Source organism: Leucopleurus acutus (genome assembly GCF_964270905.1).
Source record: "Leucopleurus acutus genome assembly, chromosome: 21".
NCBI classification, from domain to species: Eukaryota; Metazoa; Chordata; class Mammalia; order Artiodactyla; family Delphinidae; genus Leucopleurus; species Leucopleurus acutus.
This window is the reverse complement of record NC_139163.1, coordinates 31,526,097-31,552,362: the sequence shown is the minus strand read 5'-3', so window position 1 is coordinate 31,552,362 and position 26,266 is coordinate 31,526,097. Positions and strand designations below refer to the sequence as shown.

At 40.9% G+C, this 26,266-nt stretch overlaps 1 protein-coding gene across 1 annotated transcript in view; it reads left to right on the top strand.

Moving 5' to 3' along the window:
• ZMAT4 (zinc finger matrin-type 4) overlaps positions 1-26,266 on the top strand; it is a gene marked incomplete at both ends in the record, with an annotated part of 213,751 nt that overhangs the window by 128,076 nt on the left and 59,409 nt on the right. The window contains one exon of the mRNA XM_082863723.1: positions 14,983-15,210. Coding sequence (XP_082719849.1) covers positions 14,983-15,210 — 228 coding nt within the window. The remainder of the gene's footprint in view (positions 1-14,982; positions 15,211-26,266) is intronic.

Sequence of the window (26,266 nt, the reverse complement as noted above, 5' to 3'; positions counted from 1 at the left end):
ATTTATCGTATATTCCTCTTCTGAAATCTTGTTGCTTGTCTTCTTTTTTCCCCTTATTTCCTATTGAAAACGAGACAGAGATTTAGAACTTTTCCATAAATTTCTATGGCTGATACCCAATTGCTTATTTGAGTTCTCTGTTGAATGAATAAAGAAAAGGGTATTCTGGATCTGTTTGAAACTTAAATAAATTCACGTTTTGAATAATATATGCATTTCAGATCCAATCAGTGCCTCATATTTGCATTGAAGATTTTATCCACCACAGCAGTTCTATCATCCGACTCAGGTTATTTGGTGTGCCTGGCATAACCTGTCTAGATTTTAATAGATGCAAACAATAGTTTGTCAAACAGGCAGATCTTCGTAGTGGTGTGTTTTCTTTTAAATTAGGAAAGCTGGCTTGTTCTAAGGCATTGTCCTCAGATCAGTGCACTTGTTCTGATGATGACTTTGGCATTTCTGATGCTTATAAATGCAACAAGTCATAGTTTCATAGAGTTGCAGAACTGGAAGGCTCTTAGCAATTATTATATCAACCACCTCATTTTCCAGATGAGGACACTGTAGTCTAGAGAGATGACATTATTTGCCCAAAGTGATAAAACTGGTTGATGGCAAAGAGGCTTCTCTTCTCTTGCAGTGATCTTTCCCTGGTGTCACACTGTCAAGAGAAAACACACAAGTCAGGCCGCTGACTACCCTATAGGGAATCAGGTTTTAAATGAATTAGCATGAGAGGTAAGCCAGATTCTTTGGGTCATGCTTTTGTATAGTGGATCATAAGTGGCTTGGAACAATGATTAGATCAAGGCTACTGTCTTTTTATCTTATATTTGATGACCAATAAAACAATGCATCCGTGATTGGGTAGAATTAAAGATTTCAACAATGAGGCCACCTCCCAGCTGATTTTCACCAATCTTTTAAAATACCACAAGCTCACTTTTCTCCTCTGGGTGATCCAACAGCAGTATAAGATAGCTGATGATTTCGGCAGCCTTTATGATGCAGTTATGCCTTTATTCCAGAAAGTGTTCTTTGACACATTTTTTAGGAAGGAATATAGTAGACCAATAAAACAATCAATTTCCTGTGCTTATTCTGAAACTGTCAATAAGAGGCATGGCCAGGACTTGGCATCCACACAGCATGCATTATGATTCAGAAACCTGTGAGTGAGAGATTTTCTGGCAACAATTCTTAAATTATTGACTAAAGGCAAGAACCCTAAAACTGTCTAGTTTATGAAATCGAGAAGGCACTTGTAAAGTAAGCATTCCACCTAAAATAATTGGTAGTAAATGTCCCAGACTGTATTCTCATCCTCTGAAACATCTATATATTTTAAACATCAGGCTTAAAAGTCTTGCTTAACACTCAGTTTGGTTTTTTCCATCATCAGATGCAGTAAGTGTGAATTACTGGATAATACTTGAGTGCCACAAATATTAAATGTCTTTATATTTAAAAAATCAATTTACAAGACTTCTGTCCTCTAGCCTTGAAGCTTGGTGAGAAGGCCAGTCTTGTTCATTCTTTGGGATACCCTCTCCGTCTTCAGGGCCACACAGGGGCCTAGAAGCATGTGGGTACCCCCAAAGTGGTCCCTCAGCCTGTGGGCTCTGCCTACTTTCCGATCACCCAGGAGGCTGCTGGGTGCTGGGCTTCCACAGGTTCAAGGTGAAGACCCAGGACTTCCTCAGAAGTGAGTCTCACTTTCCTCTCTGCCTGTGCAGACTGGCGTATTCCTCCAGGTCACTGACTTTCCTCGGTGGTTTCAACCCCTCCGTGCCAAGCTAGGCTTTCAAAGAGAAGGCCGTGGTCCCGTTGTAGACATTCCCAGGACGTCCTGCCACCTTGGACACAGAGGTCTCTATCCATACGTACCATCCTCTTTTTTCCTAGTCCCAAGCAATCCCTTTCCTGACATCAGTCACACGCCTCTGACACTTAGATCCCTTTGCCTCTCAGCCAGGCCGGAACAAATGCATGGGTTCCTTCTCTCGTGGAGGTGAGGAAAACCGCAACTCCAAGGCTCTCATGTCGGAATGTGAAAGAAAAGCACCTTTCCTCTTCATGAAGTGAGTCTACAGGAAAATAGACAGTTTCTCCAGGGGTTAGCCTACATTAACAGTTTCTCCAGGGGTTAGCCTGCATTATAAATTGTCATGTGATCCAGACACCAAGCAAGTTTCCCTGGCCGAAAGCAGGTAGATGACCTTTCATGCTTCCTTACTGTACAGTCAGCCTTCAGAGAAGCTGCTTCTCCTGTGCAGGATTTCCTGCTAAGTGACTCTCTTCACTTGCCTCATGGGCACACGCTAGTTTATGGCTTTAATGGAAAATCCATCTAGGTTTTCCAGAGGATGTTGTCGACTGTGAGAGGGCAGGAGTTGCAGCCACTCTTAAAATTAGCGAAACTGGCTAAAGACACCACCTGGGACTTCCAAGTGCAGCCCTCAAAACCGAAAGATACAAAGGTCTTTGGAAGCCAGGAGCCCTTGGTCACTGGAAGGCATGATGGCCACTCTGTCCCACCTGCTGGAATCAGTTACCCGGGCAGCAGGAGTCTGGGGTTAAAGGCCTCCTCACGAATTCTCACTGTAATTACATCTCGATTAGTGCAAAGTGCTAATCATGGCATCTTCATTTTGCTTTTCAGTCAATAGAGCGGATGAAATATTAATACTTGAATTTTCATTTTCAGATAGTGGAACTAATAGATCAAGAATGCTGGTGGGCAAGGGAGGCGAAAACTAACTCTGGCAATGGTTTCCTTGATCTTTCTTAATACCAAGGGGAGGGGAGTTTTAGTCAAAATAATTCAGAAAGAAAGATGTCCGTATATCTGTTTAACCCTGATGATTTAATATTCAAGAATTTTGCTTTTTGGAAAAAAATGTTATGTTTCATCCAGAGACTAGTTATACCTAGAAATTCACAGAATCTGGACTTAGCATCTTATCTATCTGTTTCCAGTAAGGTTCCATTTCTTTCTAAGTCCCAGTATCTGGTGTGATTTAAACACTCTTCCCCTCCACCACTGGGTATTAATAATGCTCACATTCTGTAAACCTCCCTCAGGTCCCCATCCCAGGGCCAGGAATCCTGCTTCACATCAGGCATGAAGTCCCTTAAGCTACCTGTCTTCCAAAGGCCTACTGTTCCAGATTCACTGTTTCCCTCTTTGAGCAGCTTTGGAAAACAGCTGGCCGTTGGTCCAAATGCCATAGTCCTCTATGAGTCTCAAGATTTATAAGTCTGCAGCCTGCTTTCTTCTGGTTCAGCCATTCCAAATCCTTTAACCATTACTGATGCACCGTTCTTCCATGAGCCATCTCTCTGGCTCTCATTCTACAACGTGTGCCGTTTACTTTGGTAACCAGACACTTAAAACAAGCTACCTGAACATTTCATTACCACTCCTCATAGCAACGATATGAGGTTGAACAATTAGCCCCATTTTATTGTCTAATTAGAAACCCCACCCTGAGTTGTGGTTGGATTTCATTTAAAAACCATGTTATTTTTTTTATTCCCATTGTCTCTTTTGATTTGTTTTTTTTAAGAAAACTTCTGTAGAATGAATGCAACGTAGTAAAATAGTTCTATAAATTTATTTTTACTTTTTATTTTTTTAAAGCCTACTGCAGCCGGTATTCCCAGGTGGTCTCCCATCCAAGTACTAACCAGGCCCGACCCTGCTTAGCTTCCGAGATCAGAAGAGATCGGGCGCATTCAGGGCGGTATGGCCATAGGCCTAAAACAATTTTAGTATTTATTAAATAAGAAAGCTGTCAATTGGAATAAGGAGGGAAAAAGGAAGTGTTTATTTAAAAATGAACATCTGCTGGAAACCAGCCAGAAAGGTGTCTAGAGCCTGTTACACCTTCCTTCTGACAGGAGGGGGTTGGAAACGTGCTCTGGGAGACCTCGTGCTAACCCGGCAAGACTCTGCCTAGGCCCAAGTTCTAAATTCTACACGTCATTGTACAAGATGCCACTTGAAATTAAAGATGTTTCCATTCCAAGAGGGCCGGAGTGGTGCTGTGCGTCTCATGGGGAAGACGGTGCCAGTTATAGTCGAATGGATGAGACAGGGAATCACAGATGCTTGGTAAGGTCAAGGTGAATGTGGGGTCCAAGCCAGATGGTGCTCCTTCAGTCCCACGGTTCCCAGCCCCGGCCGCACACTAGAAGCACCTTGCAAAAGTGCTACGGATGCTACGGATGCTGAGCCCTGAGCCGGGGGATCCTGATTTAATTGCTCTGGGTTGTGGCCTGGAGTCCATAAGTATTCAACTCCTCCCAGGTGATTCTAACCCTTAGCCAGGGATGGGAACCACTGAATCCTAATTCAGTGCTTTCCAAATTTAATTTGCCTGTGAGTCATCTGAAGCTCTCATAAATGTAGGTTCTCATCCAGTGGTCCGGGACTGGACCTGAGATTTGCATCTCCAGCAAACTGCCAGGCGATGTTGATGTCCTTGGTCCTTGGAGCACGCTTAGAATAACACGTTTTAAGAGGCTTCACACTCCTTGGCTGTCAATGGCACTCTTGTCCTAAAAATTCTTCAGCTGAGAGCTCTTGTATTCTCTCTTTACGCACTCCCTTTTGGCGTGTCTGCCTGGCAATGCACTGTGCAGCTTATGGTCAAAACCATAGTTAAAGGAATGATTATGGATGCTACGTCTAAACAATTCGGGCTCTGAATAGCCTTCTGTTTCCACAGGAACTGGATTGCCTAATGATTTTCTAGCATTTATCTTCGAAGTCTTATCTAGCCTAAAACCTCTTCCTTATGTACGATCGTCCTCTACCCAGCAACCTCACTGCTCAAGATCAGAGGCAGTGGTGTAAGGCCGTGGTCCTTAAACTCTTTGGGGCTGGAGAACCTTCTTGCTTTAGCTTTTAATATTCTGGATTCTCTTGATCCAGGTATTAGGGGGCAGCGTGCATGATGGGGCCAGGTAACCCCATGTTTCACAGTCTGACCTCTGGAAGTTCTTGGGTTGCTTTGAGGTTTATAGAGCTGACTACCAAGAGCGCCAAATCTTAAGACTTAGCAGTTTCTAAGTGGGAGTTAATACAAAGTACTTTATTTCTAGATTATTTGGATTAACCAAATAGATACATGCAAGATATATGCAGAGCTAATATTCATAGTTTTAAATACAAAGTAGAGGCAATTTTCATAACTTGCAAACTCTGGGTTATCGAGGTCAATGTTACCTTTAGGGATGTGGGCTTAAGGTAACTCAAAGCTGAGGCCGGATGGAGAAGCCGGGAGATGGCTTTGGGGCCGCGAGGGATGCTGCCTAAGGGTAAAGAAGAAAACTGTAGATGCATGTGTTCTACTCAGGGGACAGTATCAGCGCTAACTTCCCTAAAATTACTTCTAAAGTTTCAGCTTCCCTCCAGCCCAGGCCAAAAGGCCACCCTCTTTCTCTGTCTTCCTCCAGACTTAGCTTGCACTTTATCTCCGCTGTGTTTCTGGCACTGATCACTTTTCTCATCTTTGAATCCTCTGTAAATATTCATAGGCTATAAGAAACGATCCAGGAAGCTGGCTCCCTGATTGAATAGCTGATGCCACTGGATAAGTAAATCATTCCCATCCCTGAGCATGGCGTATGGATCAGGTGACACTGGAGAACGATGGCAGAATGAAAAGAGCAGGAGTTAGTATCCGTTCCCAGGGGTCAGCTCATCGGCCCTCCCTCGCCCTCTAGCAATACTGGCTGTGGTCTGGGTGATGCTGTCCTGCTCACCACTCTAAGGATGACACCTGCTGGGGGCAGGCATGGGGGTGGCAGTGAGTCGAGTCTCTCCCCCAGAAGCTGACTTTCTGCCTCTCAGCTGAGATTTGTGAGGAGAGGCACTTCGAGCAGTGCCCAGTTAGCAGGTCATTAATACTTGTTCAAGCAATAGCAAAGTATACAGTAGGATGTCATAACTCTTTGTGTCCAAACAACTTAATGAGTATTTATGTCCTAATGACTTAGCAGCCGTGTGCAAAAATAATGCACGTGCATTGAAAGAAGTCTTAATTTTGTACTTTATCCTTAAATAACCACGCTGACCAATGGATGCGTTTGCCTCTTGGGCACTGGGTAACTTCTCAAATCTTTGAATTAGACTGGACTTTGTCAACCTCATTTCCTGTTCCTCATTGATTGGTTGGATGGATTGGAGGTACACAGCAGCCTCTGGAAGTCCAGCTTCAAGGGAATATGAGCTCACTGAAAGGACTGTAGCATCTCATGCTGAAACTGTGAATTACCTGGAGATAGTGGTTCCCACGGGGTCTGATGGATTCACGATGCTTTCTCAGGATTTTAAAAGATCGTATGGGCTCTCCTGTGTGTTCACTGCACCATCCAGGGCACCTCTGCACGGAGTTTGAGAACAGAGGCGATAACCGTAGATTTTGAGACTGAACTCAGAGGGAATAAAACACCTTAACTGAATAGTGTTTGAAAACCGAATGCCATGAGTGTACTGTACCCACAACGCAGCAGGGCTTTTTAAGATCAGTCTGGACAGAGAGGATGCTATCACATCATCTTAGCAGAATGTCCTAAGGTAAAACCATGATTCCTTCTCTTACGTAGATAGCTTGATGGGGAAAAAACTAGTCCCCTTATTCCACAAGGCTTGATTTAACACGCACTGGTTCTGGGCACCTGGGATACGTCAGGAGACGAAATCGATAAAGATTCTATCCTCCTGAAACTTACATTCTGTCCTCCTGTTTCCAATGCGTAAAAGAATGTGGAGTACCACAGCCTTAGGATTCTTTTGTCAAACAACATGAGAAAGTTATAAAAGGGCTTTTATCTCCTCCGAAGTTCTATTTAATGGCTTATTCTCAAAGATTAAGATTCTGCAGAAAACAGGCGTCCTTAAGATATTTAGAACCTAATCAGTGACTGAACCAGAGGGAATTATTCTACATTAATGAAAATCAATAATCTATGAATAGGATATTAATGAAGACTGATGATCTATGAATGCAGTGTGGGTGAGGAAGCAATTCTCACTAATAGGCTGATTATACTTAGACTGTTGATACAAAATTGAATTGGAACGATGGTTCTGGTAAGTCACCCTCATCTTTGTTTATTCTCAGGAAGTGTTTAATGGTACATACTTTGGAACTTGGGATATTTGATAGTGTTCTTTAATTTCCTTCCTGTCATCGAAGAAATAGCACCTGGATTTTTCTGTCTTGCAGCTTCAGGTAGCAGTATTCACTTCCAAACATATCAGATGAGAAGGAAGAGAGATACTTCCTTTTATCTAAATCATCAGAGCCACTTCAGGGTCGGCTGTGGTGGGAAAGGAGTTGCCCCATATCTTTTGGAGAAATAGGAGAAGCTGGAGCTTTTATATGATATTCTGACTGAGTTAGCTTTCTCTCAAACTATCCCACCCCCATCAAAAATAAATTAATAAATAAATCAGTGCAAAGAAAATCTTGTGAGATTTAATCTGAGACCTCGTTGTGGCACCAAAAGTCCCTTAAGCAGTGTTTTCTAGACTTTGCACTAAAAGAAGTTCACATGAAATGTGACCTGTATGTAAGATGAAAAATAGAAATGTTTTTCCCCTGCATCAAGGGTTGTTTGAGTATAAACCACATCACTCATCATCCACAACTTAAAAATAACCAGTGCTAAGATTTTTATTTATAGCCTTCTAGCCTGTATATATAGTTTTATATGTCTATGTGTATAATTTAATAAGTAATTTGGTTTACATCCCACATGTAACCTCCATCTTTTAATTTATATTATAGCCTGAATGTTTCTCCAGGTCACTAAATCTCAGACTATAGCCATCCACAGTTTATTTAATTCATCCCCACTTCATCTAACTTGTTTTTAATCCTATGAAGTAAGTTTAATGAAACCATCAAAGATTTTAAATTTAGCTATCACAAGCCATTTATTAAAACATGAAAATCCCCTGAGCTGATATTAGCTGAAATGTACTAGTTCTTTTCTTCATTTATTCATCACATGTTCATTGAGCGTTTATCATCTACACAAGAGGCACTCTCCTCTGTGAGAAGTACAGAGGAAGTCTACATTTTGAGCTCTAACTTTGCACAGTTTGTGTGGAGTTGAGGCATCTACCTGCAGAAGAGGCTGGACTGTTTGGAGGCTGAGCTGTCAATGTGTAGTGACAGCCACTCCTCAGCCGGGCACTAAATGGTCCAGTCACATTGAAGTGTCAACTGCATTTGCAAAAAAACAGTGATACTTGCCGAAAAATTCCTCCTGTCTTTCTTTCTTTATTTATTTATTTTGCGGTACGCGGGCCTCTCACTGTTGTGGCCTCTCCCGTTGCGGAGCACAGGCTCCGGACGCGCAGGCTCAGCGGCCATGGCTCACCGGCCCAGCCGCTCCGCGGCATGTGGGATCTTCCCGGACCAGGGCACGAACCCGCGTCCCCTGCATTGGCAGGCGGACTCTCAACCACTGCACCACCAGGGAAGCCCCCTCCTGTCTTTGATTTGATTTGATTTAGGATAGGAAGAAAAAAAAGAAAGGCAGTTGATCATAGGGACTGGAAGTCAGAAAAATTATTTTAGAGAACATGCGTATTTCCAAAGAATCCCTACTGAGAACAGATGCTGAAACCTAGGGAGTGTGTCCTGCCTCTGTGGTTAATTTGCTTGTTTATTTGGCCTGTTGCTCCCTTGGCATCACTGGGAACTGGCTGACATTGAAATATGGTGCTGGGCCTCAAGTCAGAAGGTCTGGTCTTTGCTATTTCCTTTGCTGTTTATTAATTAGGGGCCCTACGCTGGTTGATTTATCTCCCTGAGCTTCAAGCTGCCCCATTGGTCAAACTGAATTTGAGGGCAACTCAAATTTTAAAAAATACATGGAACAGATGAAATAGAATAAACTGCATGATATCACAAACCTTGGAAGAATTAGTAACGTAGATAAGAACCCTTAGGTGAGAAAAACACATGCTTTTTTTTTTTAATGTATTATGGACTTTTATTATTTTTAGAGGTTAGTTTCCATTTAGTTATTACAAAATATTGGCTATTTTCCCCGTGTTGTATAATACATGCTTGAGCCTTTCTTACATCCAATAATTTGTAACTCCCACACCCTCCCCCCCATATTGCACCTCCCCCCTCCCCACTGGGAACCACTAGTTTGCTCTCTATATCTGTGAGTCTGCTTCTTTTCTGTTATATTCACTAGTTTGTTTTATTTTTTAGATTCCACATATAAGTGATATCATACGGTATTTGTCTTTCTCTGTCTGACTTATTTCACTTAGTATAATGCCCTCCAAGTCTATCCATGTTGCTGCAAATGACAAAATTCTGTTCTTTTTTGATGGCTGAATGGTATTCCACTGTGTGTGTGTGCATATATTATATATATATATATATATAATATATACACACACACACATATACATGTATATATGTATGTATACCACATCTTCTTTATCTGTTCATCTGTTGATGGACACTTAAGTTGCTTCCATATCTTGCCACCTGTAAATAATGCTGCTATGAACATTGGGATACATGTATCTTTTTGAATTAGTAGAGAACCACTCATTTTAAACTGAGTCCATTTACGGGATTATTTTGAAAGCCCCCAGATCCTTTGTAAGAATGTATGAAAGAGGGGGAGAGAAAAGGAGGAACAAAGAAGAAAGGAGAGAGAGAGAGAGAGAGAAAGTGTAGGAGATAGAAGGTGTTATTGAAAGTCTCACTTGTGGAGGTGTGAGAGTTGAAGGGCGCCCTGTGACTGTGGACTGGAAGGCAGACAGGCAAGTGAGAACACCATTTCCTGGAGGTTGTGGTACCCCCTTCTCTGGCAAAGGACACCCACTTGGTGACCTAACAAGTAAACCTTTGAGATCTATCAGTGGATCCTGTCTGCTTGGTTGAAAGAGAACCTGCTCTGGTCTCCTGAACAGTTATTTCCAAACTTTTTCCTAATTCTTTTCTCCAGTGGGATATTAAATCAGGTCTGATTCCAGAGGTTAGGGTGACTAACTCATCCCAGTTTGCCGACAACTTTCCCTGTTTTAACACTGAAAATCTCATGTCCTGGGAACCCTCTTGGTCCCAGGCACACTGGGATCGTTGGTACCCTGTCAAAAGCCAAAGTGAGGATTTGGATGCTATATTCAGTGAATCAGAGTAATGGTTTCCTGTTTGAAAGTAAAGTTTCCAGAATGAGATGCATAATTTGTACTCTCTGAAATGTATAAAGATAACCTTGTGGAAGCCAGCAGCATCAGAGATTTGCCAAAGGTCGCACAGTTCAGGGGTGGTAGAGTCCAACCCAAACTTGATTTGCAATTTTGATTCAAAGCTATTTCCATTCCCTTTATACTACTACCTTTGTTTGCCTTTACAGGAAATATAAACTGGGTTTTAGTTGGTGAAGACAGTTGGAAACAGAAGCATAGGAAACATTAAACTTTGTTGCTGCACCAGGATAGTAGGATTATTAAAGAGGAAAAGCTACCATGCAAATGCAGCATCAAACTACTTTCATATGTACAAGATAAGATTCTTATCTGATGAATATTCTATAGTGTATTGCTCCTGCCAGAATATGACGTATAAGGTATCAATTGATGAAATCAACTCTGAAATGTTTTTTAGGGCCCAGTTTAGAGAAAAGTGAATTATGCTTCAAGAGTCAACATTTATTCAGACTGCAAATGTTTGACATGTTTTCCATTTCTATCAAAAACAATAGATGGCTATAAATCCTCAGAAATTGGTAAGGATGCAGGAAACTTTGGAAGAAAGATTCAATTTCCTTCAGAAAAGTAAATAGAAGTCCTTTCACGTTACAGGTCAACTGCATATTTGTAGCTTTTATTAGCATTTCTAAGTCATAGCAGAATGATTCTGGGTGGCTGCCAGGATGGTACAGCCCCAGTTTGAGTTTTATCATCACATGGCGATGTATTATTGAATTTGGCAATGAGGTTTTTAAGAGACTTCTTGTTTCTCTAAGTCCCTATAGAAATAATACCATTTGGTTTCATCCAAAGTAGCTAAAAACTTCCCTATCTGATGAAATCTCTGGGTAGGTAGGAAAAGGCTTTCTAGATATTGTGACAATTCATTTCCTGAATTAAAATGTCATTTAGCAAGTATTTATTTGTATATCGGTTATTTATTTTTTATTGAGGCACGGTTGATTTACAATATTGTGTCAGTTTTGGCTGTACAGCATAATGATTCAGTATTTTTGAAGATTATATTCCATTTTAGGTTATTACAACATATTCGGTATAATTCCCTGTGCTGTACAGTAACTTATCTATTACTGTTGCTTATCTATTTTATGTGTAGTAATTTGTATCTGTTGATCCCATACACCTAATTTGTCCTTCCACCCCTTTTTGGTAATGACAGGTTTGTTTTCTGTGTCTGTGAGTCAGTTTCTGTTTTGTATAAACATTCATCTGTATTATTTTTAGATTCCACATATAAGTGATATATAGTATTTGTCGTTCTCTGTCTGACTTACTTCACTAAGTATAATATACTCTTCACTAAGTATAATAGGTCTCTCCATGTTGCTGCCAATGACAATATTTCATTCTTTCTGTGGCTAATATTCCGTTATATATATATATATATATATATATAATATACATGGGTGTGTATTTATGTGTGTGTGTGTGTGTGTGTGTGTGTGTGTGTGTGTGTATATATATATATATATAGAGAGAGAGAGAGAGAGAGAGAGGGAGAGAGAGAGAGTTGTGTTCATATCTTGACTATTGTAAATAATGCTGCTGTGAACAACACAAGGGTGCATGTATCTATTTGATGTAGTGATTTTTGTTTTTTCTGGATATACACCAGACTGGAATTGCTGGATATACAGTAGCTCTATTTTTAGTTTTTTAAGGAACTCCATATGTTTTCCATAGTGGCTACACAAATTTACATTCCACCAACAGTGTACGAGCTTCCCTTTTCTCCAACATTTGTTGATGACGGCCATTCTGACAGGTGTGAGGTGATACCTCATTCTGGTTTTGATTTGCATTTCTCTAATAATCAGTGACGTTGAGCATCTTTTCATGTGCCTGTTGGCCATCTGTATGTCTTCTCTGGAAAAATATCTATTTAAGTCTTCTCCCCGTTTTTTGATTGGGCTTTTTTTTTTTATATTGAGTTGTATCAGCTGTTTGTATATTTCAGATAATCACTCCTTATTGGTTGCATCATTTGCAAATATTTTTTCCCATCCCATAGGTTGTCTTTTCATTTTGTTGATGGTTTCCTTTGCAGTGCAAAACTTTTAATTAGGTACGCTTTGTTTATTTTTGCTTTTATTTCTTCTGCTTTGGGAGACTGATCCAAGAAAATATTGCTACAACTAATGTCAAAGAGTGTTTCACCTGTGTTCTCTTCTAGGAGTTGTTCGGTTTCATGTCTTACATTTAGGTCTTTAAACCATTTTGAGTGCATTTTTACATATGGTGTGAGTGAATATTCTAATTTTCATTGTTTTACATGTAGCTGTTCAGCCTTCCCAACACTACGTGCTGAAGAGACTGTTTTCTCCATTGTATATTCTTGCCTTCTCCGTCATAGATTACTTGACCGTATAAATGTGTGGGTTTACTCCTGGTCTCTCTGTTCTGTTCCACTGATCTTCTTGTCTGTTTTTGTGCTAATACCATGCAGTTTTGATTACTGTAGATTTGTAGCGTAGTCTGAAGTCTGGGAGGGTTATACCTCCAGCTTTGTTCTTTTTTCTCAGAATTGCTTTGGCAAATTGGGGTCTTTTGTGCTTCCATCTAAATTTTATGATTATTTGCTCAAGTTCAGTGAAAAATGTCCTGGGTATTTTGATAGAGATTGCATTAAATATGTAGATTGCTTTCAGCAATATGGCCATTTTAATAATATTGATTCTTCTAAGCCAAAAGCATGGGATATCTTTCCATTTCTTTAAATCATCTTCGACTTCCTTCATTAATGTCTTACAGTTTTCAGCATATTGGTCTTTCACTTCTTTGGTTAAGTTTATTCCCAAGTATTTTTTTGATGTGATTTTATTTTATTTTTTTTTTTACTTTTCTTTTTGATATTTCATTATTGGTGTACAGAAATGCAACAGATTTCTGTATATTAATTTTGTATCCTGCAACCTTGCTGAATTCATTTATTAGTTCTAATAGTTTTGGGGTGGAAACTTTAGGTTTCTCTGTATAGAGTATCATGTCATCTGCAAATAGTGACAGTTTTACCTCTTCCCTTACAATTTGGATACCTTCTATTTCTTTTTCTTGTCTAATTGCTGTGTCTAGGACTTCCAATGCCATGTTAAATAGAAGCAGTGAGAGTGGGCATCCTTGTCTTGCTCCAGATTTTAGTGGGAAGGCTTTCAGCTTTTCACCATGGAGTCTTGTGTTGGCTGTGGGTATATCAGTTATTCAATCTAAAAATAAAATCCACATAAAAGTGATTTGAAAGCTTAGTGAGTTGATCAGATGGTTCATTAATTTGTTATTGAGGTTCCAGATCTCAGCTTTTCCTTGGAATAACCCTAATTTTCATAGTCTTGCCAGCTGCACTCCACATCACAGAGGCAAAGAAAAAACAGAAGGCATTGCTATATTGCATGATGACTAATGGGCCATGTGAGAGTTTAAATTTGTTTTCTTCTCCAAAAGATTTGGAGCAGAATTTTTTCTAAAATTAAATTATGTCCCATATAAAATACAAAGATAACTGAGGTCTAGAAAAAAATCCCTTGGCTTATTAAGAAGTATGAAAAGAGTTCTTAGGGGTATTGAAAGGAATATTGGTTTTGGAAATTAAGGATTTGCTTGGAGTCCTGCCTTTACCATAACTAGTTACCTTACCTTCAGTAAAACTTTGGCATCTCTGAAGTCCATCATCTGAGAAACAGGATAATAATCCAACTCATAGTTATTGAAAAGATGAAAGCAACTTGTATGTTGTAATGCATAAAAAAGTTATTTTTGTTTTCTGTTAGTAAACTCTTCCAAGTTAGATTCTCTTTTTTTTCCTGGACCCAAAATAACTGTAAGCTCACAATGAAATACGTTAATAGCTGAGGCTGTGCAATCTCAAAATAGTGATAGTATGTCTTTTTCATTTAGATAGCAACATCTGCTCTATAGTGTTTGTCTTTTAAAAAAATATTGTATTTTCAATGTCAATTTTAGCAGGTATGGATTGAAAATAACCTCTCACAATAAACAGAAATGACTGACAATAAAATTAGCATGATTTCGTCAGTTGGTACAATCCATGCAACTGACAGATCAGCTTCTATCACTTTGACAAATCCTTTACTTACTAGTTATTTCCATCTATAGCACACAAATGTTTAATTCATTCATTCAGAATCTTTCAAGTCGTGGTTGTACAATGTTTACTTCAAGTTTTGGCTTTGATTAATAAATCACTCCCTTACCTCCGAGATCTTTTTTTTTTTTTTTTTTTTTTTTTTTTTGCGGTATGCGGGCCTCTCACTGTTGTGGCGGCTCCGGACGCACAGGCTCAGTGGCCATGGCTCACGGGCCCAGACGCTCCGCGGCATGTGGGATCTTCCCGGCCCGGGGCACGAACCCGTGTACCCTGCATCGGCAGGCAGACTCTCAACCACTGTGCCACCAGGGAAGCCCCGAGATTTTATTTTTAAAAACCTTTCTTTCCTCCTAAAGGATGGTTTCCTGACCTATCAGATGGAACCATAACAAATTGCAAAATTTGACGCAATAAGTTAGGAATTTTTAATTGTAGCCCAACTTCAAAAACAAAGGCTGGCAAAGATCATTTTTCCTGATCTCAGTAAATTCTTGGATTTTTGAGCTCTAGAATGAACGGGAGACCCTTTCATCTTCAGCTGTTGAGGACACGTGCACTGAGGAAGGGACTAATGTGGCTTGTGGTTCTCTCTGGTTGTTTTTCTCCCCAGCAGCGCCTCTGAGCTCACTTAAACCTCCGAGAGTGGACACTGCTCCAGTGGTCTCATCTCCTTATCAAAGAAGAGATTCAGACAGATACTGTGGGCTCTGTGCAGCCTGGTTTAACAATCCTCTGATGGCCCAGCAGCATTATGATGGCAAGAAACACAAAAAGAATGCAGCAAGAGTTGCTTTGTTAGAACAGCTTGGGACAACTCTGGATACGGGGGAATTAAGAGGTAAGAGAAACTCTTCTTATTTCTGCCACAGAACTGGGCTTTCAGAGAAAGTGTTTTCATAAACTGGGATGATTCTTCCTATTGCTTTGCCTACTAAGGACAATTCTAGGATCCTCCAAAAGGAATAGAAGAAAAAGGAAATGAACAGAAAACTAATTTTTTCCATCTCCTTTCTTTCAAAGTATTTGTGATTGCCATATTTTTATTGACTACATAGTAGTCAATACTATGTTCAGATCAAAACCACCCACTCATGAACCAGAGTTTTTCCTTCTGCTTTATCTTTAAACACCTTCTGGAATGAATGCTTTTGTACATGAGCAGTACAAGAGCAGATGCAAAAAAGGCCAAATGGTGTTATCTTAATTTTAAACTTTTGTGCTTTTATGAATTCAGCCAAAACAAAGCAACACATTGGCTCCATTTCATGGACTAAATTAAGCCCAAGGCCTTTTCGTGGGCATATCTAGGAAGCTGAGGTAAGACAGTGCTGTGGACCACTATAGAATCAATACCTGGCTCCTCCCATCCCCCATCTGTTAACCTATTTTCTCGGTTGATGGAAACCATGGAGCATTTTAAGTTCATGTGAGATTTTACAGAAGTTGCTGAGTGGAGACTTGGAATCATAGGGTGAGGATCAATCCTATGGATTCCTGAGGAAGCCACATACCATTCTGTGGAACCTAATAGAATATTTCATCATCAACAACCATTTAAACATTTTTTGATCACCTAAACCGTTTTGATCAACTGATGCTGGCAGTGTAGAAGTAGAAATGCATTTTCTCAGAAAAATAATTCTGCAAAGGGTGCTCTACTATACCTCAGATATTTTATGGTTTAGATATACTTTTAGAAGTTGGCCAGGAGATCATCCATCATAATGGCTGTAATAACAAAGTTTACAAGTCAGTTCTGAGAATGCAACCTGGGTTTGAGCTGGGTTCGGTATGTAGAGCCTGCAATTCTTATTACCCTTACCAGGCTATGAGCCTCCAAGGGAAAATAACCTGGTATAATTCTAGACCAAATAAATGGGACAGAAGATCTTGCTGTGTGACCTGACAGGAGGGACAGGTCACTTCTGATTATGTTGGTTGGGGAAGACTTCACCAAAGAAAAGGACTGGAGTTGGAACTAGAAAGGTGGGTGGTCTTTTAGCAGGTGAGAAGGTATCCCTTGTGAACAGAATCATATATGTTTAGGCAAAAGAGAGGAAAACATAAGCAGTCGCTGGTGAATAAACAGATTATCATGGAAGAAGCCTATCATACAGCATAGATTTAAGACTGCAGGTCCATTAGGAGATCTATGGAGCTGATGAGAGACTGATTTTTCCAAGATAATGATTAAAAGCAGCAAATGAGAGCAAAGAGGAAAAACACTATTTTTGTGGAAGTTTTCTAGCTCTAGAGAAACAACATGGAGCTTAATATTTCAGTATGTTGGCTAATCATGTTGCAAATGCTTTTGAATTGTTGGTACTATTGCTGTCTGCTGGGGAATTGCTTGTGTTCACAGTCTCTGTCTTGTTAAAAATACAGGAGGAGTATTTTTTAGCTGAAGGCCTCCCATGTCTCGCTGTTCCTGGCAGATAACAAGTCTGCTCCGCGACTCCTTCATGGCAGGCACTGAAGGAGAAAAATAGGGCTTTATTTATGTTTTGTGCCAGATATTATGCCTTGTAGAAGAATTATTCCTAGAGCACATTCTTCTTGTCTGTTTTGAACTATCGGTGCTGCATCTTTTAGGTACAACCATGTCTTAATGACTTGGGAGTCTGGATTCTGTAACATTTGAGTGGTTTGTCTTTTATCCCAAAGACAAAAAAGGCTGCTCTTGGACTTGATAACTCAGTGTGGTTCTGACTCAGTAGCACATGAAACGCGATTAGCATCGAACACAGCGTCCTTGAAACCGACCTTTTCACCCATCCCAGGTGACATCTTGATGTATACGTATTCAGGCATTAAATATTGCAAAAGTTTAGGGAATAAAGCAATGATGATAACCTAGCATGTTTTAAAACACACGCGCGCGTGCACGCGCGCGCACACACACACACACACATAGTCTTCTATTTCTGGAACGCTTCTAGTGCATGGTCGATCAATTAATAAAGGCAAAAATGCTAACCAGTAAATACAGGCATATCCATAACTTTTAAAAAACTGGTGTCAAGCAGCTGGAGGATGGCAGTGTCACAGGCTTCCTCTCCTTCTTAGCACTTCTCAGTTTTTAATTTTTTAATTTAATTTTATTTTTTTGCCCGTGCGGCACATGGGATCTTAGTTCCCCGACCAGGGATCGAACCTGTGCCCCCTGCAGTGGAGGCATGGAGTCTTAACCACTGGACCGCCAGGGAAGTCCCAGCACTTCTCAGTAAAACCCTACATCATTTACCTGTTTATTATGGTTTTCCTGATTTCTCCCTACTCACCCTATAGACTGTTAGCAACTTGAAAGCAGGAATCTATGTCTGCTTTGCCTACTGATGTGTTCAAAAACACCTAGAACAGTGACAGACACAGAGTAGGTACTCAATAAAATTGCTGAATGAATGAATAAACAGAGAAAGCAGAATTTAAAAGTCACCTAAAATTCTGCATTTTTTAACATGGCAATACTTTTCATTTCCAAAAGGATCCTGACTGAATAATTTTTACAAGACATTATTTATGATTTTTTCTTCTAATTTAAAAAGATGATGTATATTTTATATGTTGTGAAAAGCAGAGATATTAAGTGTTATATAGTTCACGGAGTGTAACCCACGCTCCTACCAAGGTCCATAACTTTTCCATCATGACGTCATTCCCACGGGCCCCATCCCAGTCAATCCTAACTTCCCATTCCAGGGAACCAATTTTCTTATTTCTTTCACCAAAATTTAGTTTTGCCCGCTCTAAAATTTCATATAATTGTCACAGAAAGTATGTATTTTTCTGTGTCTAGCTTCTCATATTGTTTTTTTTTTTTTTTTTTTTTTTTTGCTGTATGCGGGCATCTCACTGTTGTGGCCTCTCCCGTTGCGGAGCACAGGCTCCGGACGCGCAGGCCTAGCGGCCACGACTCACAGGCCCAGCCGCACTGCGGCATGTGGGATCCTCCCGGACTGGGGCATGAACCCGCACCCTCTGCATCGGCAGGCGGACTCTCAACCAGTGCGCCACCAGGGAAGCCCTCATACTGTTTTTGAAACGTATCCATTTGTTGCATAAAAAGCAGAGTAGCCCCTTGCTCTTTATCACGGAGTGGTTTTCTTCTAGACAGAAATCCCACAATATGTCTAGCCATTCTCCTCTTGACATTTTTGGGGCTATTTTGAATAAGGCTTTCATGAACATTCTTTTTGTTGTTGTTGTTGACAGATGTTTTTACTTCTCTTGTTAAATACCTCAGAGTAGAATTGCTGGGTCATAGTCATAAGTTGGGTGTATTTTTAACTGAACAAGAAACTACCAAAATGTTTTCCAAGTAGCTGCATTATTTTGCACACCCTAAAGCAACATATATGAATCCCATATCCTCACCAGCATTTGTTTTTATCAGTCTTTCAAATATTAGTCATTCTAGTGGGTGCAGGAGAGTATTTCATTATGGCTTTAATTTGTGTTTCCATGTTGACTAATTATGTCAAACACTTTAAAATGTTGGTCATTTGTATATCTTCCTTTGTGAAATGTCTGTTCCTGTCTTTTGCCTATTTAAAAAAACTGGCTGTCTGCCTCTTTATTTATTTAATTTTTTTAACATCTTTATTGGAGTGTAATTGCTTTACAATGGTGTGTTAGTTTCTGCTATATAACAAAGTGAATCAGCTATATGTATACATATATCCCCATATCTCCTCCCTCTTGCATCTCCCTCCCACCCTCCCTATCCCACCCCTCTAGGTGGTCACAAAGCACCGAGCTGATCTCCCTGTGCTATGTGGCTGCTTCCCACTAGCTATCTATTTTACATTAGGGAGTGTATATATGTCCATGCCACTCTCTCACTTCGTCCCAGCTTCCCCTTCCCCTTCCTGGTATCCTCAAGTCCATTCTCTACGTCTGCATCTTTATTCCTGTCCTGCCCCTAGGTTTTTCAGAACCATTTCTTTTTTTTTTTTAGATTCCATATATATGTGTTAGCATACGGTATTTGTTTTTCTCTTTCTGACTTACTTCACTCTGTATGACAGACTCTAGGTCCATCCACCTCACTACAAATAACTCAATTTCATTTCTTTTTATGGCTGAGTAATATTCCATTGTATATATGTGCCACTTTTTTATCCAGTCATCTGTTGATGGATATTTAGGTTGCTTCCATATCCTGGCTATTGTAAATAGTGCTGCAATGAACATTGTGGTACATGACTCTTTTTGAATTATGGTTTTCTCAGGGTATATGCCCAGTAGTGGGATTGCTGGGTCATATGGTAGTTCTACTTTTAGTTTTTAAGGACCCTCCATACTTTTCTCCATAGTGGCTGTATCAATTTACATTCTCACCCTCTCCAGCATTTATTGTTTGCAGATTTTTTGATGATGGCCATTCTGACCCCTGTGAGGTAATACCTCATTGTAGTTTTGATTTGCATTTCTCTAATGATTAGTGATGTTGATCATCCTTTCATGTGTTCGTTGGCAGTCTGTATATCTTGTTTGGAGAAATGTCTTTACGTCTTCTGCCCATTTTTGGATTGGGTTGTTTGTTTTTTTCTGATATTGAGCTGCATGAGGTGCTTGTAAATTTTGGAGATTTATCCTTTGTCAGTTGCTTCATTTGCAAATATTTTCTCCCATTCTGAGGGCTGTCTTTTCGTCTTGTTGATGGTTTCCTTTGCTGTTGCAGAGCACAGGCTCCGGACACACAGGCTCAGCGGCCATGGCTCACAGGCCCAGCCGCTCTGCGGCATGTGGGATCTTCCCGGACCAGGGCATGAACCCGTGTCCCCTGCATCGGCAGGCGGACTCTCAACCACTGCGCCACCAGGGAAGCCCTAAATTATATTTTTTGAAATTTCATTTTTATGTGTTTCTTACTGACATATAGAAAATACAATTAATTTTTATACATTGACCTTGATTCCTGTGACCTACACATAACTTTCTACCTATTATTTGTATATAATTTAATAGCACAAAAAAACCTTGTATCTTTTGTATTTTTTTGGTATCCACACTATTTAGTCATTGGAAACTCTACAGAACCGTATTAGCTTTCTGGCCTTCCTTTGCTTCAAGTGGCAAATCAAATTTTTAAAAAGGAAATTATTCTTGTAGATTAACAAGGGATTTTAAATGGGATTGGCCTAAATAGTTATTAATATGAATAACCTGGTTACTGACTCAAGTTTAGTGATATTTGTTCCAGAAAGTAGATGACATCTGTCTCTACTTCCAACTTTTAGCTTAATAAGAAAAACGGCCACCTCTTTCTGAACATGGAGTCCAATGTAGAAAGCAAAGGAAGTTATTGAATTATAGAATTATAAATTCCAATGGACAGAAAGTGCTTTAGAGGTTTTCTTTGTAGTTCAATTTCTTCTTGCTAGCATAAAACACAGATATAAGGTAATTTCTTATGTAGAAACAGGGAGAGTATAAATTATGAATTTAGAGCTCAGTGAAAATAGAATATTCATTTTGCAGACATTTATTATTTATTCTTTTAAAAGTGTTAGGATGAGAAAATGCACAGTTATTTCATTGTTTCAGAGGAAACGAAAACAGAGCAAAAGAATTCATTTGAAAATTTCATAATGTTTCTGAGCATCAGATGCAGACAGTGCTGGAAAGGACATCAAACATCATGAATTATGCCCCTTGTTTTTGCAGAGCAGGGTTCTGGGGCCCAGAGAAGTGGGGTAACTGTCCCCTTCTAAGTTATGGCTCTGGATCGGAGGTGCGTCCATTTCCAATGACTCCTCATTGACTAGCTAGAACTCTGATGATTAACTCTTTTGTTTCAAAACAGTTAAGTTTGGGAACTTACGTATATTTTAGTATTAAACTCTCTTTGAATTCAAGTATAGAATGGGCACAGTTCAACTCTCAGCTTTCTGGGAATGAATGATTTACAGGGTACATCCTATATTTTAATAAAGGAGTTTTCTCCACCTTCATGACTCCATCTCAGTTAGAGAGAATCTAGAAAAGGCAAAGAAATCATATTCACTTTTCCCAGGGGCCTGGGATTGAGAAGCAAAATTCTGTGAAGAGAAAGCTATTTCTAGAGAGGCTGCTAGAATTGATGACTCCCTCTGTAATGCAGCTTCTGCCTTTATTGGAGGGAATGGGGAATCATTTCCAGGGGTTACAGGAAGCTTACCTAGGACTTCAAATCATAAAAGTGGTATGTGAGTGAGAATGAGAAGACTTTCCTCAAAACAGGCAGAACACTGGAGTGAGAGAGATTTACTTTTTGAATTATTTCTGCTGTGGACTTTCAGATGATCGTGGGTTCCTCTTAATATTAGTTTGGCCTTTGCCCACGTGGCAGGCGGTAGACAGCTTGGTCATATCATTCAGTGACCCTCCTCCACCTTCAGGTCACCTAAGGTACCTGTGCAGGGGACTTGGGCACTGGGGCTTCTCCAAGACCAGGAAAGGAAAGGCAGTCTAGGTTAAAAAATGAACAGTTTCCAAAGGCAACAGGTGCAACTATTGCTGTGCGACAATCACCCCAAAATTTAGTGGCTTAAAAAATGGTAAACATTTATTATCTCTCAAAGTTTCCAGGGAGGAATTTGGGAGTGGCTTGGCTAGGTGATTCTGGCTCAAGGTTTCTTATCACTTTGCACCTGAGATGTCAGCCTGGGCTGCAGTTCTACTTCTAAAGGTGGCTCATTCCATTCTGGAAAACAGAGTCGTGGTTGCCGGTCATTGGCGGTGAGGGGAAGAGGTTGGCTACAGTGGGGCCGTAAGAGGGCATTTGGGGGTTGTGGAACTTGTCTGGACCCTGATATGGCTTCCTGACTGTATGTGTTTGTTTGTCAAAACTCACATAACGGTATCCAAGGAGAGAGTGGGGACAGTGGCATGTCAATTTCAAGAGCCAAATAAAAGAAGAAAGAAAATGGGAGCCACTCATATGTTGGTAGGAGGCCTCTGTTTTTCTCCTCGTGGGCCTCTCCCAGGAGTTTTGAAGGTGCTCGTGCTGTGGCCCTGGCTTCCTACAGAGCCTCAGGTGAAAGCCATCTTTTTTAGGATGCTCCAAGGTCACATGGCCTCACTTCCATCACCTTCTGTTGGTTAGAAGTCAATGCCAGTCCCTATTCTAGGGGTGGTTGGGAATTCAACTCCACCTTTGAAGAGGGGACTACCAGAGAACACGTGGACATTTTTAAACCACCACAATCAGAATGCAGGTGGACACCCGACCTATGTGACAAATACTGTGCTGTCATACCCTTTGTAGACTTTGGAGTGGAAAACATCTCATCCACAGGAGGCATTAATATATGCAATAAACACAAGTCAAGGATTTCATTTTAAAAATCTGATCGAGGTTTCTGCCTATTCTCATGAGGACCAGGTCAACAGAAAATAGTTTCTCTGAGGTCCTCTGCCCAAGAATTGATGGATGTGACAGCGGGAATAGGCAAAGACAGGGCACACTTTCCCAGCTGAAGGTTGCTTGAGAATCTCCATTTGAGTTTTCAACAATCCTTCCTTCATCTGACAACCATTTTCCCTTAGGACATGGCCACTCCAATACGCTTGGGGATTCCAGAGTTTTGGGGAGCAAATTAATTGGAGTTAATAGTTTGCTCGTGGGCTCCTAATCTCCCTGTGAGATGATAGAAACAGAAATTCTGATCAGGTGACTCGAGGTCAAGATTTTAGAAACAGAAAGCTTGTTATGTGTTGACTGATTTCCTCTTTGATGCCTTCTTTGATGTTTTTCATTTATTTTCCACTTCATTCCACTAACATTGAGCTCCTATCTGGTACCAAGCACAAAGTGCTGGAGATTCTACAGTGAATGAGAAGAGAAGGTTCCTATTGAGAAGAAGCAGGAAATAAACAAGCAAAATACATTTAGCCTGTGACAAGTGCTAATGGGAGGTGTGTTCCTTTAAATGGGAAAGTTAGTGACAACCACTCAGAGAAGCTGACATTTTGAACTGTGACCTGAAGGATCCTGACACGAAGCACCTGCCCCTTCAAGCAGAGGTGCTAGCAGGTGCAAAGGCCCTGTGGTGGGCAGAGGGCCTGAAGCTAATGAGAGGAGAGGGGTAAAAAGTGAGATTGTGACCTAGATGAGGTCACACTGTATAGATCCAAATAGGTCATGGGAAGAAGTTGTGATTTATTCTTGGGAAGAAGTTGTGATTTATTCTAAGTGCACCCAGGTGTTTGCATCTCATTTTATTTGTGAATCCAAATGTTCCACCTTTTCTCTACTTTAGGGCTTAGTTCATTTCCATTCCGGGTCGCCGGCTCTTTCCTCTCTCCAAGAGCAGGTCCTGCTTCTGTCATTCCTGGGGACGCACCCTTTACCTGCTTCCTTTGTTCAGGGCTACATTTCTCAAATCACAAGCAGGTTTTTCGGGTAGCAGCCCTTTCTGGCCGGAGGTCCATCATTCATTCATGGTTTTCAGGACTAAGAAAAAGCTCTGGAGTTCCTTTAGTATGAAAGTCCTACTGACCAAGGTCTCTTTAATAGTTTTGGGGGAGGGGGGAGGCATGGGGGGAGAACCGAAATTTCTTGACAGTCTTGGGGAGGAAACCAAGCTCGGGAGGAGCATGCTGGTTTCTGGAAAAGAGCAGGGGAGTTAGAAAGAGATGCATGAGGTGCATCCAGGCATGTTTGGGCAGCTTATTCACAGGAGAATGGACCTAACAAGTCCCCATTGAAGTCTTCATTTCAGAACAGAGGATTCTGGCCACTGATTGAGCGTTGTTTAAGTGGGCAAGTAAAAGAGCCCCGTGAAGGTGACAGTGGGCGTGGGAATGGAGGTGGGACTCCCGGATGGTGCGATCAGAGGCGTCAGGTGAACCTTGAAGGACGCTGGAGATGTGCAGGTCAGGCAGCTGAGTGGGACCGCACTGCCGGCTGAGGACGGACCCCACGCAAAGGCCTGCGAGCTGGAGGGACAGCAGCGCCCCCTGGGGGAACTGTGTGGGATGGCTGGAGCTTAAGGCCACTTTGGGGGAAAATGGGAGAAGCACCTCGAGAAACAGTCAGATCATGGCGCCGGTTGAATACTTCCAACTGAACCCTGAAGGTTATGGGGAGTAACTTAAAGATTTTTGGCAGGAAAGTTACGTGTTGATATTTGTATTTTTGAAAGAGACGTCTACAGACAGCAGTGTGGAGCCTGGATTAGAAGGGAACTGGATGGGAGGCAGGGAGATTCATTGGGAGGCTGCTAATTTAATCCAGTGAGAAATTATGCCAACTTGAGCTAAAGAAAGGAGTAGCAGCAGGAATATCAGTAAAGGGAAGAAATGAGGAACAAATTGGATGTGAATTCAACAGAATTTGGTGGACAGTTGGTCCTCCAGAGCCCTTGACAGCTGCGCCTTCCATGTACAGGCAGGGCCTGCCCATGATTGACTCTCAACTGCGTACCCAGATACCGTCAGAACCTTCTGCTGAAGCGCGAATCCCAGGGCTGGGCATTTGGTGTTATCTGTCCTGATACTTTTAACCCAGTCGTGGTCTTGTCAAAGTTTCTGGAGGGCAGGGTCCATACCTTCTTATTCTTTGTATCTCCTACGGGATGCAGAACAACGTATCGTTGATGGAAGGTCCTGAAAGGTTGCCTAGGATCTGAGTGGTCTCACTCCTGTTAACCAGCTCCAGTTTTTCTGGTGCACTCAGAATTTTGGGTCTCAAACGGATGATTGAACATTCCCCAGTGCTGAATACTTGATAAGAAATTACTATGTCAAGTATTTTTATTCCATTTAATAAGTTAAAACAAAAGCCTTAGTTCATTCCTTATAGGAATATTTTCAATCTCTGAAAGCTGTATGTATTTTATCTAGTTGAGAATCAGCAGAAAATAAGACCTTTAAGCAGGTATGATAATTATAGAACAATTGAATGGTAGGGGAAGAGGTACCAGAAGAAAATGCTCAGCTTAGCTTACACCCGGTCCTTTTTGCATTATTATTTTTAATGTGTTTTGACACCTCAGCTGTTGCATCTAGACTTGCTCTGCTGTCCAGAGCCCATGTTTGGGGTTAGATAATTAAACTGCTTAAATGGCTCATGTTCCTGTCATATTATTGGAATGGGAAAATAGGGTGATATGGAAGAGATCATTTTCATTCATTCATTCATTCATTCCCTCACTCATAGTTACTAAGTATCTATTATGTACCAGGCTCTGTGCCTGAAGATTTACGGAATATTGAAATGTGTGCGACTCATCATCCAATCTCAAAGCTTTTAAAGTCTTGAGAAGAGCAGGGAGAGCAAAATAATACATTTATTGAAATAAATATAACACAGAATATGAAAAAATAAAGTCAGAGCTTAAAAGCCACTCCAGCATGATGCTTTGGGAATTGAAAGTAGGGAAACAATGACTTCCAACCTGGAGTTAGCATCAGGACACATGGAAACTGATGACCAGTTTCTTTAGAGCAGAGGAGTCAGCATGACTATAAGTGTAGAGCGATGGCAGAAGTATGAGCACGATTAACAATCCAGTTCACTGGAGTCAGTGAGCTAAAACTGAGAAAACAGACCGGAACCAAATTATCAATAGCCTTACATGTCAGGCAAAGCTGAACTTTATTTGACAGCCACTGACATCGTTTGTGTTTTGGGTTTTTTTTCTCGAGTAGGATGATGGCCGGTCTTATCTGTGCTTTAGGGGGATAACTCTGTGATGGATCGCAATGGGGGGATTCAGGAGGCCAGGAGACTGGATAGAATTGATGCAGAGGCCAGTGTGAAGGCCTGGAGGGGCCCAAGGTCCAGCAGGGGGAGGGAAGAAATGGGACCAGTGAAAGATACACGTATTTCTCTTTGCTCTGTTCAGCAGACTTCCCCACGTCAGCCAAATGAAAAGAAGTCAGAGCATTAGAATTCTCAAAGACAC